A 12,051-nucleotide genomic window follows, 5' to 3' on the forward strand; every position below is an offset into this window, starting at 1 on the left:
GATCTCCTGCTCCTGTGGGCTGCCCCAGCCCCGAGCCGTGATGCTGGACGGCAGCTACAGTGACGGGGAGGTGAATGACCTGGGCGGCTACATCCCCGAAAACGGAGAGAAGCCCGACAAGATGATGGTGCAGCCGACGCTGGCCTCCGAGAGGGGCTCTCCCCAGAGGAAAAGCCAGAGAGGCAGTTACGTGAGCATGAGGATCAACACCCATGCCATTGACAAGTACTCCAGGGTCATCTTCCCAGCTGCTTACATTTTATTCAATCTGATATACTGGTCCATTTTCTCTTAGGCGCCAGTAAGTTGGCACCTCTCACGCTCTTCACAGTTTGTGCGCAGTACAGAAATTGCTGTAAAATGAAACTTATGGTTTAAAACCATCTCAGCACCTACCTGGATTTTCACTGTCCCATTGTCAGCTATCCAAAGCTGTGCTGACAACACACCTTATTTTCTTTTTGCATTTATTAAGCATCAGTTGTATACACAGTATTACACTAGGTGTTCAGGAATTTGTCATGATAGCAACTGACATTAGGCGTTCCTAGATGCCAGGGGGCACAGAGGTCAGATACGGGCACACTGCTATTCAGCCAGAGCCCTGGATGCTGTTCACACCAGGGCTTTATTCTGGGAGGCTCTGTGTTCTGTTGACTAGGGAGGACTGGGCAGCACCTACACAAGACTCCTCTGCATGGAGGCCACATGCACATACACCCCTTCTGAGGAAAGGCCGTGCTTCAGTCTGTCCCTGCCTCTGCCCTTCATCCCCCATGGTCATTGAAAGGAGGTGATGCTCATAGGATCTCTTTGTACAAGCTGTAGGTTTCTCCCTGTATAAGAAATGTTCTTCAGGTTGTTGAAGCTTCTATGTACCCATTGCCATATGTGTGCATCTTGTCTGTTTAGCGGAGGTGACTAAGCTAGAGAACCATGTCCCTTTCCCTGCTTTTAAGTCACTGTTTCATGCCTCTCTACCACAGAGCAGGTGTTTTCTTTCTTTCTTTCTTTCTTTCTTTCTTTCTTTCTTTCTTTCTTTCTTTCTTTCTTTCTTCCTTCCTTCCTTCCTTTCCTTCCTTCCTTCCTTCTTTCTTTCTTTCTTTCTTTCTTTCTTTCTTTCTTTCTTTCTTCCTTTCTTTCTTTCTTAAGTCTTTTCTCAGTAGCATGGTATTATCACTGAGGAACTTGAAGAGGTACTTTTTCCTGAATAATCAGCATTTCAAGGAAACTTGGGGCTGCTTCTAGCTCATGACAATGAGATGAACACAATTTCTTAAGAGAAAATAACCTTAAAAAGCAAAAGAAGTAGACAGACACCTGCATTTCCATTCAGTGAGTGCCAGTACTGTCTAGGAACTACTAAGTAGTTATCATCTAGACAAAGCATCCCATAGACCAGAGAAGTTGGCCCAGTGGCAACTGATATGAGTCATGGGTTGTAATTTGATGTATTATTTTAAAACAGAAGCCTTCATATTAATCTATCGAGAAGATAACCCTAACCAAACTTGCCCAAACAGTATTTAACAGTACTACATTTTCTCTAGGCCGCATCTTCCACTCAGAGAAACATCTATTCAGCATCTACCATATCCTAGTGGCCATTAAGCCAACTTAACCAAGCCATGGTCCATTTAATTGTGACTGTGTTCAGAGTTTAGTGAGGGAATTCCAGGAGACACATAAATGGTAATTTAACATTCTGGAACTTATTGTTAATAAACATGGAGGTAATCTAAGAGACCCCTCCAGAGGCAACCATCCTCCGCTCTATGAAACTCCCATATATATCTCCCATCATTTCAAAGTTAACTTCATATATAACTCCCATCATTTCAAAGTTAACAAAATAATAGCATATACATGGCTATTCTTTATTCTGATTTTAAAAAGAACTATTTGCCAATTCCTACTTAGAAGGCAATCTCATTTCCCCCAATAAAAAGGTCATCAAAAGCTTTTTTTTCAAACTCAAGTGATAAACTTAGAGGGATAAATTAAATAATTAATTATCATTGATATTCAAAATGACTATTCGTTTTGCCAAGCATGGTTTGCATATGCAGTAAAGTGGGAGGATCTGGAGCTCAAAGCCGGTCTTGGCTTTATAGGTGTTGGAGGCCAGCCTGGGCTATGTGAGGCTTAAAAAGATTAATTTTCCATTTTTACTTTATGAAGCAAGTACCATTAAAGTTAACACCTTTGCCACTGTCTTCTTCCTCACCACCAGGGTCACTGAGCTGCCTAGGTTTCCAGAGCAGGCAACTAAAGCCCTGCCTGCTGTCTGGGATACTCCACTACATGAGCCAGCGTAGAATACTCTGCGGGTCTGCCAAACTGGCATCTCAAAGGCAGAAGACTGGATAGCTTAACCAACAGACAGTTATTTCCTCAGAGTTCTAGAGACTGGTCAAGGTCAAGGTGCTGGCAGATGTGGTTTCCCATAGAGGCCTCTCTTCCTGACTTTCCAGTGGCCACCTTCTTGCTGCTTCCTTGCCTTCTTTCCTCTGTACCCACCCGTGTCTAGATCCCTTTCTCCCTAGTTATATTGGATCAGGGCCCACATCCATGGCCGCATTTAACCTTTGTTACTTCTTTAAAAGCCTTGTCTCCAAACCATTTGTTTTGTAGCAATATCCTCCAAGTTGGAATACTTCATCTTAGAGGGAAGCTCCTTAGGATTTAGGATATGCTAAAAGAAGGCAATGGCCTTCATCCTGTAGGAAAGAAACCCATTCAGGTTAAGCTCAGGAAGCAAACGACTCAAAAGTTTCAGGAAGTCCCTGAAACTAACTAGATGAACTCTCACCCTCCACCAAGTGTATTTAAGCAATAAGAAATGCTGAGAGTCACTTTTCGGTAGTCCAAGCTGTCTGGAAGAGGCAAAGACCAGCCAAGCTGCTTGAAAGGGATAGTTTCCAGCCTGTCCAGCTGTCTGCAAGCCATGCAAGTGAGCTTCAGATTTCCACCTGTTGTGAGCTGAGGTGGGTTTTGGTGATGCAGCTGTCTTTGAGTCATTTCTCCTCTAAATAACCCCAATAAAGCTCATTGATTCACAAAGTTGGACTTTGGTGGTATCTGTACTTTGGTCTGTCATTGATTTCCTGCCTGGAGTGAGTGCTTGTATGTTCACATATGCACAGGAACACTGCCACATGTGCAGTGAACACAACACCATCATGTGCATCCCATAACATATGCCCATTGAAATCTGTTTGCCCCACACTGCATCTAACAGTTATACTCAGGTAATAGTTACATTTAGGGAATGACAAGAAAACAAATCTGGGTACTAGAGAGATGGTTCAGTGGGTAAGAGCACTGCTTCTCAAATCTGAGGAATTGGGTTGAAATCATCAGCACCCACCCAGAAAGCTGTGTGTGGACATGTGCTGGGTCTTGAGGTATTGATTCCCAATTCTCTAAGGAACCTCCATATTAACTTCCACAGTGGATGTACAGGTTTGTACTTTCACCAACAATAGATAAGTGTTCCCCTTATTCCGCATCTTCAACAGCATGTTCTGTCCCTTGTGTTATTGATCTTAGCCATTCTGACAAGTACAGATGGAATCTCAATGTAGTTTTGATTTGTATTTCCCTGATAGTGAAGGATGTTGAACATTTCTTTAAGTTTCTCAGCCATTTGAGATTGCTCTGTTGAGAATTCTCTGCTTAGATCTGTACTCCTTTTTTTTTTTTTTTAAAGATTTTTTTTAAAAGATTATTTGGTTTTCTGATATCTAGTTTCTTCAGTTCTTTATATACTTTGGATATTAGATATTAGTTCTCTATCAGATGTGGAGTTGGTAAAAATCTTTTCCCATTCTGGAGGCTGCCACTTTGTCCAAATTTCAGTGTCCTTTGCCTTACAGAAGCTTTTCATTTTCATGAGGTCCCATTTATTAATTGTTGTTTATTTTTGTTTATTTTTTTTTTTTTGAGACAGGGTTTCTCTGTGTAGACTAAACTGGCCTCAACTCAGAGATCCATGTGCCTCTGCTTCTGGAGCGCTGGGACTAAAGGCGTGTGCCACCACTACCCGTGTCATTGTCGTTCTGAGTGCCTGCAGTGTCAGTGTTCAGTTCAGAAAGCCTCCTGTGCCAATGTAGTCAAGGCAATTTCCCACCTTTTGTTCTATCAGACTTTGTGTATCTGGTTTATGTGGAGGTTTTTGATCCATTTGGACTTCAGTTTGAAAATCTATTTGATTTTTTCTATATGCAGACATCCAATCATACCACTACCATTTGTTGAAGGATTTCTTTCTTTCTTTCTTTCTTTCTTTCTTTCTTTCTTTCTTTCTTTCTTTCTTTCTTTCTTTCTTTCTTTCTTTCTTTCTCTCTCTCTCTCTCTCTCTCTCTCTCTTTCTTTCTTTCTTTCTTTCTTTCTTTCTTTCTTTCTTTCTTTCTTTCTTTCTTTCTGTATTTCTAGTTTCTTTATGAAAAATCAGGTGTCCATAGGTGTGTGGATTTATGTCTGCGTCTTCAGTTTGATTCCACTAATCAACATGTCTGTTTTTATGCCAATACCATGCTGGTTTTATTACTATAGTTCTGTAGTTTTTTTTTTTTTGTTTTGTTTTGTTTTGTTTTTTTTGTTTTTCTTCAGGATTGGTTTAGCTTTGCTGGGCTTCTGTTTTTCTCTATGAAGTTGAGAATTGTCCTTTCAAGGTCTGTGAATAATTCTGTTGGAATTTTGATGGAGACTACAATGAATCTGTTAGACTGCTTTTGTTAGGATGGTCATTTTTGCTATATTAATTCTACTGATCCATGAGCATAGGAGAGCTTTTCATCTTTTGATATCTTCTTCAATTTCTTTCTTTAAAGACTCAAAGTTAATATCACACATGCCTTTCACTGGCTTGGCTGGAGTTACCCTAAGCTATTTTGTATTATTTGATGGCATTGTGAAATGTGTTGTTTCCCTGATTTCTTTCTCAGTTCATTTGTCATTTGTATATAGGAGGGCTACTGGGTTTTGTGAATTAATTTTGTATTCCGCTATTTTGCTGAAATGTAAGAGTTCCTTGGAAGAACTATTAGGGTCACATATGTATACCATCATATACATTATCTGTAAATAAAGATACTTTGGCTTTTTCCTTTCCAATTTGTAGCCCCTTGATCTCCTTCAGTTGTCTTATTGCTCCAGCTAAGAAATCAGTACCATATTGAATGGGTATAGAGAAAAACGACAATCTTGCTTTGTTTCTGATTTTAGTGGAATTGCTTTGAGTTTCTCTCAACGTTGATGTTGGCTATGAGCTTTCTGTAAACTACCTTCAGTCATGTCCCTTTTTTCCCTAAGCTTTCTAGGACTTTTATCATGAAAGGTGTGAATTTTGGCAAAGGTCTTTTCTGCATCTAATGAAATGATCATGAGGGTTTTCTTTTAATTGGTTTATATGGTGATTATATGTATTGATTTTGGTATATTGACCCATGCCTGCATCTCTAGGATGAAGCCTGATTGATCATGGCAGACAATCTTTTTGATGTGTTCTTGGAATTGGTTTGCAAGCATTTTTATTGGGTATTTTTGCATCTATGTTCATAAGGGAAATTGGTCTGTAATTCTTTTTCTTTGTTAGATCTTTATGTGGTTTGGGTAGGAGGGTAACTGTGGTCTCATAAAATAAGCTGGCAATGTTCCTTCTGTTTCCATTTTGTGAGGTAATTAAAAAAGTATTGGCATTAACTCTTTTTGGAAAGTCTGGTAAATTCTGCAGTAAAATCATGTAGTCCCAGGCTTTTTTCAGTGGGAGACTTTTAATAACTACTTTGATTTTCTTGGGATTTACAGGTCTCTTTAGGCTGCTTACCCATGCTTGACTTAACTTTGGTGAGTGGTATCTACTGAGAGAATTATTCATTTCTTTCAGATTTTACAATTTGGTGGAGTACTAGTGTTTAAAGTACATCCTTATGCTTCTCTAGATTTCCTTGGTGTCTGTTATTATGTCCTCCTTTTCGTTTCTGATTTTGTTAATGTGGATATTCTTTCTCTGCTTTTTAAGTTAGTTTGGATAAAGGTTTGAAATCTTGCTGATTTTCTCAAAGAACCAAGTCTTTGTTTTATTGATTCTTTGTATTTTTCTTTTTGTTTCTACTCAATTAATTTCAGATCTGTTTGATTATTTCTTAGTCTACTCCTCTTGGGTGTGACCACTTCTTTTTGTTCTAGAGCTTTCAGGTGTGCTGTTAAGTTGCTACTACAAGATCGCTTCAGTTTTTTGTTTTTTTTTTCTTTAAATGTAGACACTTAGTGCTATAAACTTGCCTCTTATTACTGTTTCCATTATGTCCCGTAAGTTTGAATGTGCTGTATGTTGATTTTCATTGAATTCTAGAAAGTCTTCAATTTCTTTATTTCTGTTTTGACCCATTTTTCATTTGGCAGAGTTTTTCAGTTTCCATGAGTTTGTTTCTGTTGTGGATATCCAGCTTTAACCCATGGTGGTCTGACAGGAACCAGTGAGTTATTTCAATGTTCTTGTATCTTTCGAGACTTGCTCTGTATCCAAGTACGTGGTCAATTCTGGAGAAAGTCCCATGAGATACAGGCAGTTTTAAGGTTTTGGTTGTCTTGTGCTTCAGCTTGTTGGAGTGTTCAGGGCCTGCCATGGCAGGATACCTGGGCTTCAGTGGAGACATATTTTTCTGGCTATTACTGTTTGTATTTTTACACTGGTGTCTGGGAATCTGGGATTTTCATGTCCATAGATCTAGGTACTGGTTGCTGGATTTGTCTTTGTTGGGTGGGTGTTTGTTCCTTTGTTTTGGTTTCCTCCCTAGATATTCAGAGAGTATGATGGCTGTGCGGCACCTGGTAGAAAATTTTCTTTGGACCTCATAGCTGTGGCTACTGGCAGTTCCAGGTAAAATGTGTTTCTGGGCACCAGGAACTGACATTTAGAAATGGGGGTAGACTAGGGGTTCACAGGAGGGAGGAGAGCAGAGGGTTCCACTGAGATCTGCTTAGTTTCCTTGGAATGTGGGGAGACAATGAAGAGAGGTCACTCTAGAAGGTCTGCTATAGCTCTGGGGAGCCGGATCTAGAGGAACAGAAGAAGAGGGGGAAGTACAGACAGCCTACCTACTTCTCTGGTAGGAGTAGGCTGTGGGTTAGCAGGGAGTATGTGCTAGGGTTGGTGGCTGGGATAAAGCAACAAATGGGGAGAGGGAGGTTGGGAAGGGAAGGTCTGTGGGATCCATAGGAGATGTGAGCAGAGGGAGGAGGGCTGCGGTCTCAGATAGGGATGTGACTCGGGGATTGGGTTTGGAGGAGAGGAGGGAGGAATGAAGGTCTTCAGTTAGCTTATCTGTTTCCCTGGCTGCTCTGCTGGTGTGTCCTGAGGCTCTGAAGCTCAGGGAATGTCTGCTGGTGTTGGAGGCTGGAATACTGGGATGAGTCGGTAGGTGGAAGGTTGGAGAAGATCTTTGCAATCCACTGGGATAAAGTCAGAGAGGAAAGGGAGACCACAGTAGGTCTGCGGCAGAGCTGGGGATGGCACTGAGAGGGCTGGGACTGAAGGGGCAGCAGGAGAGGAGATGAACTGCAGTCACCTGTTTCCCTGGAAGGAGTGGCCTTTGGGTTAGCAGGGTGTACCGGCTGGACTTGGGGGATGGAAGTGGGGGAAGGAGGCTAGGAGGGACAGATCTGCAGGATGCACAGTAGAGGAGGGCAGGAGCCAGGGAAGTCTGTAGCAAGTGTTCTCTTGCAGAGCTAAGGTTGAGACTGCGGGACGGGGTCTGGAGGAAGAGATGGTGAAGCTCTGAGTCCCTGGCAGAAGTCCCTCCAAACTCTTAAGAAATGAGGAGAAAGCAGAGGGATCTCAGCTGTTAAATAAAGGAGACCCTTTCTGCTCTCTAGGCATCATCATGCCTGCATTAGGCAGGGTTCTTGAGAGGAAAGGGACAGAATGTGCATAATAAAACAAGAGCACCGGGATGGCTTATACAACAGGAGCAAAGCAATCGCGTCAATGGTCACCTGTAAGCTGGAGAGGGTAGGAACCTGCTAGCTGCTCTGTCCATAAACTACATGCCACTGCAGTCCCAACTGGGCACTGGAGGCCAGGGAGACTCCCGGCGAATTATGGTGGCCTCTGCTACTGGGGCAGGGCAGCAGCGGCAGCAGCAGTGATGGACACAATGTTCTTACCAGCAAGAACATAGGCAGGCAGGCAAGATGGCCTTTCACTTGGATCTCTTTATATGTAGGCTGCAGCTCCCAGTCTGGGGAAGGGACTTGTTCCTTAGTTAATCTGCTCTGTGAAATGCTCTCGTAGACCAAGCAAAGGCATGTCTTAGTGGATTCTAGGTCCTGCTAACACGACGGTTAGCCAGCACAGCACCTTCCCTTACTTCTTGGCAGGTGACTCTCAAGACAGTCCTTCTCTACTCACGCAACACACCTCAGATTCCCAAGGCTGGGCTGATGCTGGGGCTGCACTAAGAGGTACACATGAAAGGGACCTGGAAGTTTGGGGGCCAGCTAGCCTGGAGGACACAAGTGGAGAAACAACGAAAGACCCTGCCTCAACAAGGTAGGAGAGGATTTGCTTCTGGCCTCCATATGTGCTGCGTAGCAGTTTCCTGTCTATCTTAGATGGAAACCCATTATTAAGACATACAATGTTCTAAAGAGAGGTAAATCATTCCAACCTGAAGAGAGAATGCTGGTTAAGGTCACAAAGTAAGCTATTCAATAGGCACAGGAAATTACTGAAGCTGAAAGGATACACAAGGCCCTTTCTGCCCCAAGCATATATAAACTGTAAGAAGTGCCACCTGAAAGAGACACAGACCAGGCCAGCTGCTTAAAAGACCCTTTAAGATAAGCTGAGGTACCTAGCTTCTCAGACAAGCAGTCTAGAAGAGGCTCGACCAGCCAAGCTGTCTCAAAGAAGTAGACACCAGATCAGCTCCCTGGGAAGCCACTCTCCAACCTGTTGAGCTGCCTGTCTACTGTGCAGTGTGCTCCAGGTCCCCAGCTTTTGTGAGCTGCCGCCCGTGCTGGTGTGGGCTTTCAGTGATGCAGCTGTCTTCAAGTCATTTCTGCTCCTATATGTGACCACAATAAAACCCATCAGTTGGCCCATTGGACTTTGATGGCATCCTCTCTTTGGAATGTCATTGGTTCCCCATCTGGGGTATGCAGTTGTCTGTTTGCATCTCCCCAGGAAGTCTGTTGCACAATATGTACTGTGTTCTACACACACTCACAAATGTGTATTTCTTTGCTTTGCTTTTCTTCATTTCTCCTTCCTTCCTTCCTTCCTTCCTTCCTTCCTTCCTTCCTTCCTTCCTTCTTTCTTTTTTTCTTTCTTTCTTTCTTTCTTTCTTTCTTTCTTTCTTTCTTTCTTTCTCTCTCTCTCTCTCTCTCTCTCTTTCTTTCTTTCTTTCTTTCTCTCTTTCTCTGTATCTCTCTGTGTCTCCCTGTCTCTGTCTCTCTTAAATGATCACGACCCAAAGGTATACTTCAGACCTAAAAAAATCAGGGGACTGGAGAGATGACCCAGCAGATAAGAGTACTCGCTATGCAAGTGTAAAGACCTGAGTTCAAACCCCCAGCACTCACGTAAAAGGCCAGGTATGGTCACATGCCTGCATTTGTAACTCCATCACTGTGGGATCAGCAAAAGGAGTCACTGGTGTGCTTGCTGACCAGCAGCCTTGCCCTGGGGTCTGTGAAAGAGCCTGACTTTAAGGATGAAGCTGATAAAACAGGTTGCCTGACACCCTCTCTGGCCTCCACAAATGTGTGGGAGCACAGAGTACACACACACACATACATACATTTCATTCTTTATGTCTAAGAATCACTCCATTTTTTTTTTTTTTTTTTTTTTTTTTTATATTCACCACACTGAAAACAAGCTGTTAGCTTGCTGTCACCTCGGTAAAATATCTGAGGGTAATCAGTAGGGAAGGGTTCATTTTGGTTCTAGTTTCCGCCATGGTGGCTTGGCCTTTCTCTTTGCGACTGTGCAGCCTGGTTTATCATGACAAGCACATGGCTCTGTGTGCTCGTGGCAGCTGGGAAGCAGAGACATGAAGAAGGGCTCGGGTTCCGAGGCGCCTTCATGGACATGACCACAGTAACATGGGTATTCCGCTTGGGCCTACATCACAAAGAGTCCACTGCACTCTGCAAGCTACAGACTCTCCTACATATCCTGCTGCGTGAACTGTTCCCTCAGAATTCTCTCTAATCCCCTGGGAGGACTGCTGCCACCTGCCCAAGGAATGCTGCAGGCAAGATGCTTCCTCCTGCTCCTCGGCCAGCTACCTGCTTCATACATGCTCAACTGTATACAGTATGCAAGAAGCCTCCATTCAGCCATGAGATCACGCTCCTGAGCATCGGGGGATGGCATTCAGAACTAGTCTGCCTGCTTTTCAGTTTCTCTGTTCCGGCTCTGAGCCCTGAACTGCCCCAAACAAACCTTCACAGAATGCCAGCATGGGCACCTTGGAGCAGCAGAGCTCTGAGCCCCCTAATTCTGCCGAATCTTGAATTTGACTTCAATTCCTTGGCAACAGTCATGGGTGGAAAGTGGTATATCGCCATCTTACCCCAGTGAAGACCAAGCCCTTAAGATGTGGCTTTTGGGGGAGACTGCAGATACAAACTGCAACGAGCCTTTTAAGTTACAGTGCCTTCATCGTAATCTCGGGATTACATATCGTACTGTAGCCTCAGGATTACATATGCTTGGCTTACATATCTCATTGAACACAGAAGGTCAAGCTGGTACCTAACTACAGACTTCACCCCCACTGAGTAGTCCTGGTACTCTGCATTGTCAGAAAAGTAATCGACAACCCAGCTGCACAACCTGAGGCTTACAGTGGTGGCCCGTGGACATGACATGCTGGGGGACTAGCGGCACAAATGTTGTGGGAGTAACCAACCAGTTTTGGCTCTAAGGCCCACTCCAAGAGATGGAACCAATATCTTCTATTGCTCCAGTGGCCAAGAACCTGAGACCGGATAGGCCACAGGACTAGGGGAAAACCAAATCTGTCATCTCTTAAAGGAGCACAGCAACGGGATGAGTGAGAACAACGATCGGCTATGCCCATAGATCAGTGTCTCCATCAGCACCCTCAGACAGGCTTTATCTTACAGAAGACAGGAACTTACACAGTGATCCATAATTGGACAATGTGCAGAGCGAGATCAGACCCAACAGGATGTCTTCATCAAACTTCTCCCCTCAGGGTTCAGGGATTACACGGAAGAAAGAAGAAAGACTGTAAGTCAGAGGTGATGGATGACGCTAAGGAAACCATGAGTTCTAGACAGAAAAGGACTGATATGCATGACCTCACAGAGACTCACACACAAGGCTTGCACAAGTTCATGCCAGCTGGGATCCCAGTGCCAAGAGGGGGAAGAGGACACAAGCTCCCTAACAAAGAAGCTATCTCCAACTGACAGCCAGCTGCAAAGGAGAAATTAGTTTTCATCAGTGGACTCTCCCTCGGCATACTGACCATACTCAAGGGCAGGCCCTGCACCCCACAGTGGGTGGCCAGCACAAAGTGAACCCAATGGTGGTTTCTAACTTTTATGTCTCATATTGTTTTTTGTTTTGGCATTTGAAAAAAAAAATCTTAGCAGTCTTTTGCTTAAATATTATAGTTTCTGATTTTGTGGTTTTAAGGGTTTTGTTTTTCTGTGAATGGGTTTCTTGTGTTTTCATTTTATTATTTTTTCAAATTTGCCTGTTTGTTTTCTAAAGAAAGAGAAGAAGGCATGGAGTTGGATGGGCAGGCACGTGGGAAGGACCTGAGGGAGGTGAAACATGATCAAAACACACTGTATGAATTAAAAGGAAAAAAAAAGGGCATCTTTGCTTTGTATTCTAGCTATGGTGGTGTCCATCTGTAACCCCAAGTGAAGGCAGTTCAAGGCCTGGCTCAGCTGCATAGTCAACTGAAGGCCAGCTTTGGGAATTCCCTTTCTAGTTTAAAGTTTCATTACTGTTGTGTGTGATACATGAGTTGTGGGCATTTGTGTGGAGGCCAGAGA

At 43.4% G+C, this 12,051-nt stretch overlaps 1 protein-coding gene across 5 annotated transcripts in view; it reads left to right on the forward strand.

Moving 5' to 3' along the window:
- Gabrr1 (gamma-aminobutyric acid type A receptor subunit rho1) overlaps positions 1-3,080 on the forward strand; it is a 30,833-nt gene extending 27,753 nt beyond the window's left edge. For all 5 annotated transcript variants that reach the window (XM_060373205.1, XM_021634888.2, XM_060373208.1 and 2 more), the window contains one exon: positions 2-3,080. In XM_060373205.1, coding sequence (XP_060229188.1) covers positions 2-295 — 294 coding nt within the window. In that variant the 3' untranslated portion in view covers positions 296-3,080. The remainder of the gene's footprint in view (position 1) is intronic.
- The last annotated feature ends 8,971 nt before the right edge of the window (positions 3,081-12,051 follow it).

Source organism: Meriones unguiculatus, chromosome 20 (genome assembly GCF_030254825.1).
Source record: "Meriones unguiculatus strain TT.TT164.6M chromosome 20, Bangor_MerUng_6.1, whole genome shotgun sequence".
Taxonomy (NCBI): Eukaryota; Metazoa; Chordata; class Mammalia; order Rodentia; family Muridae; genus Meriones; species Meriones unguiculatus.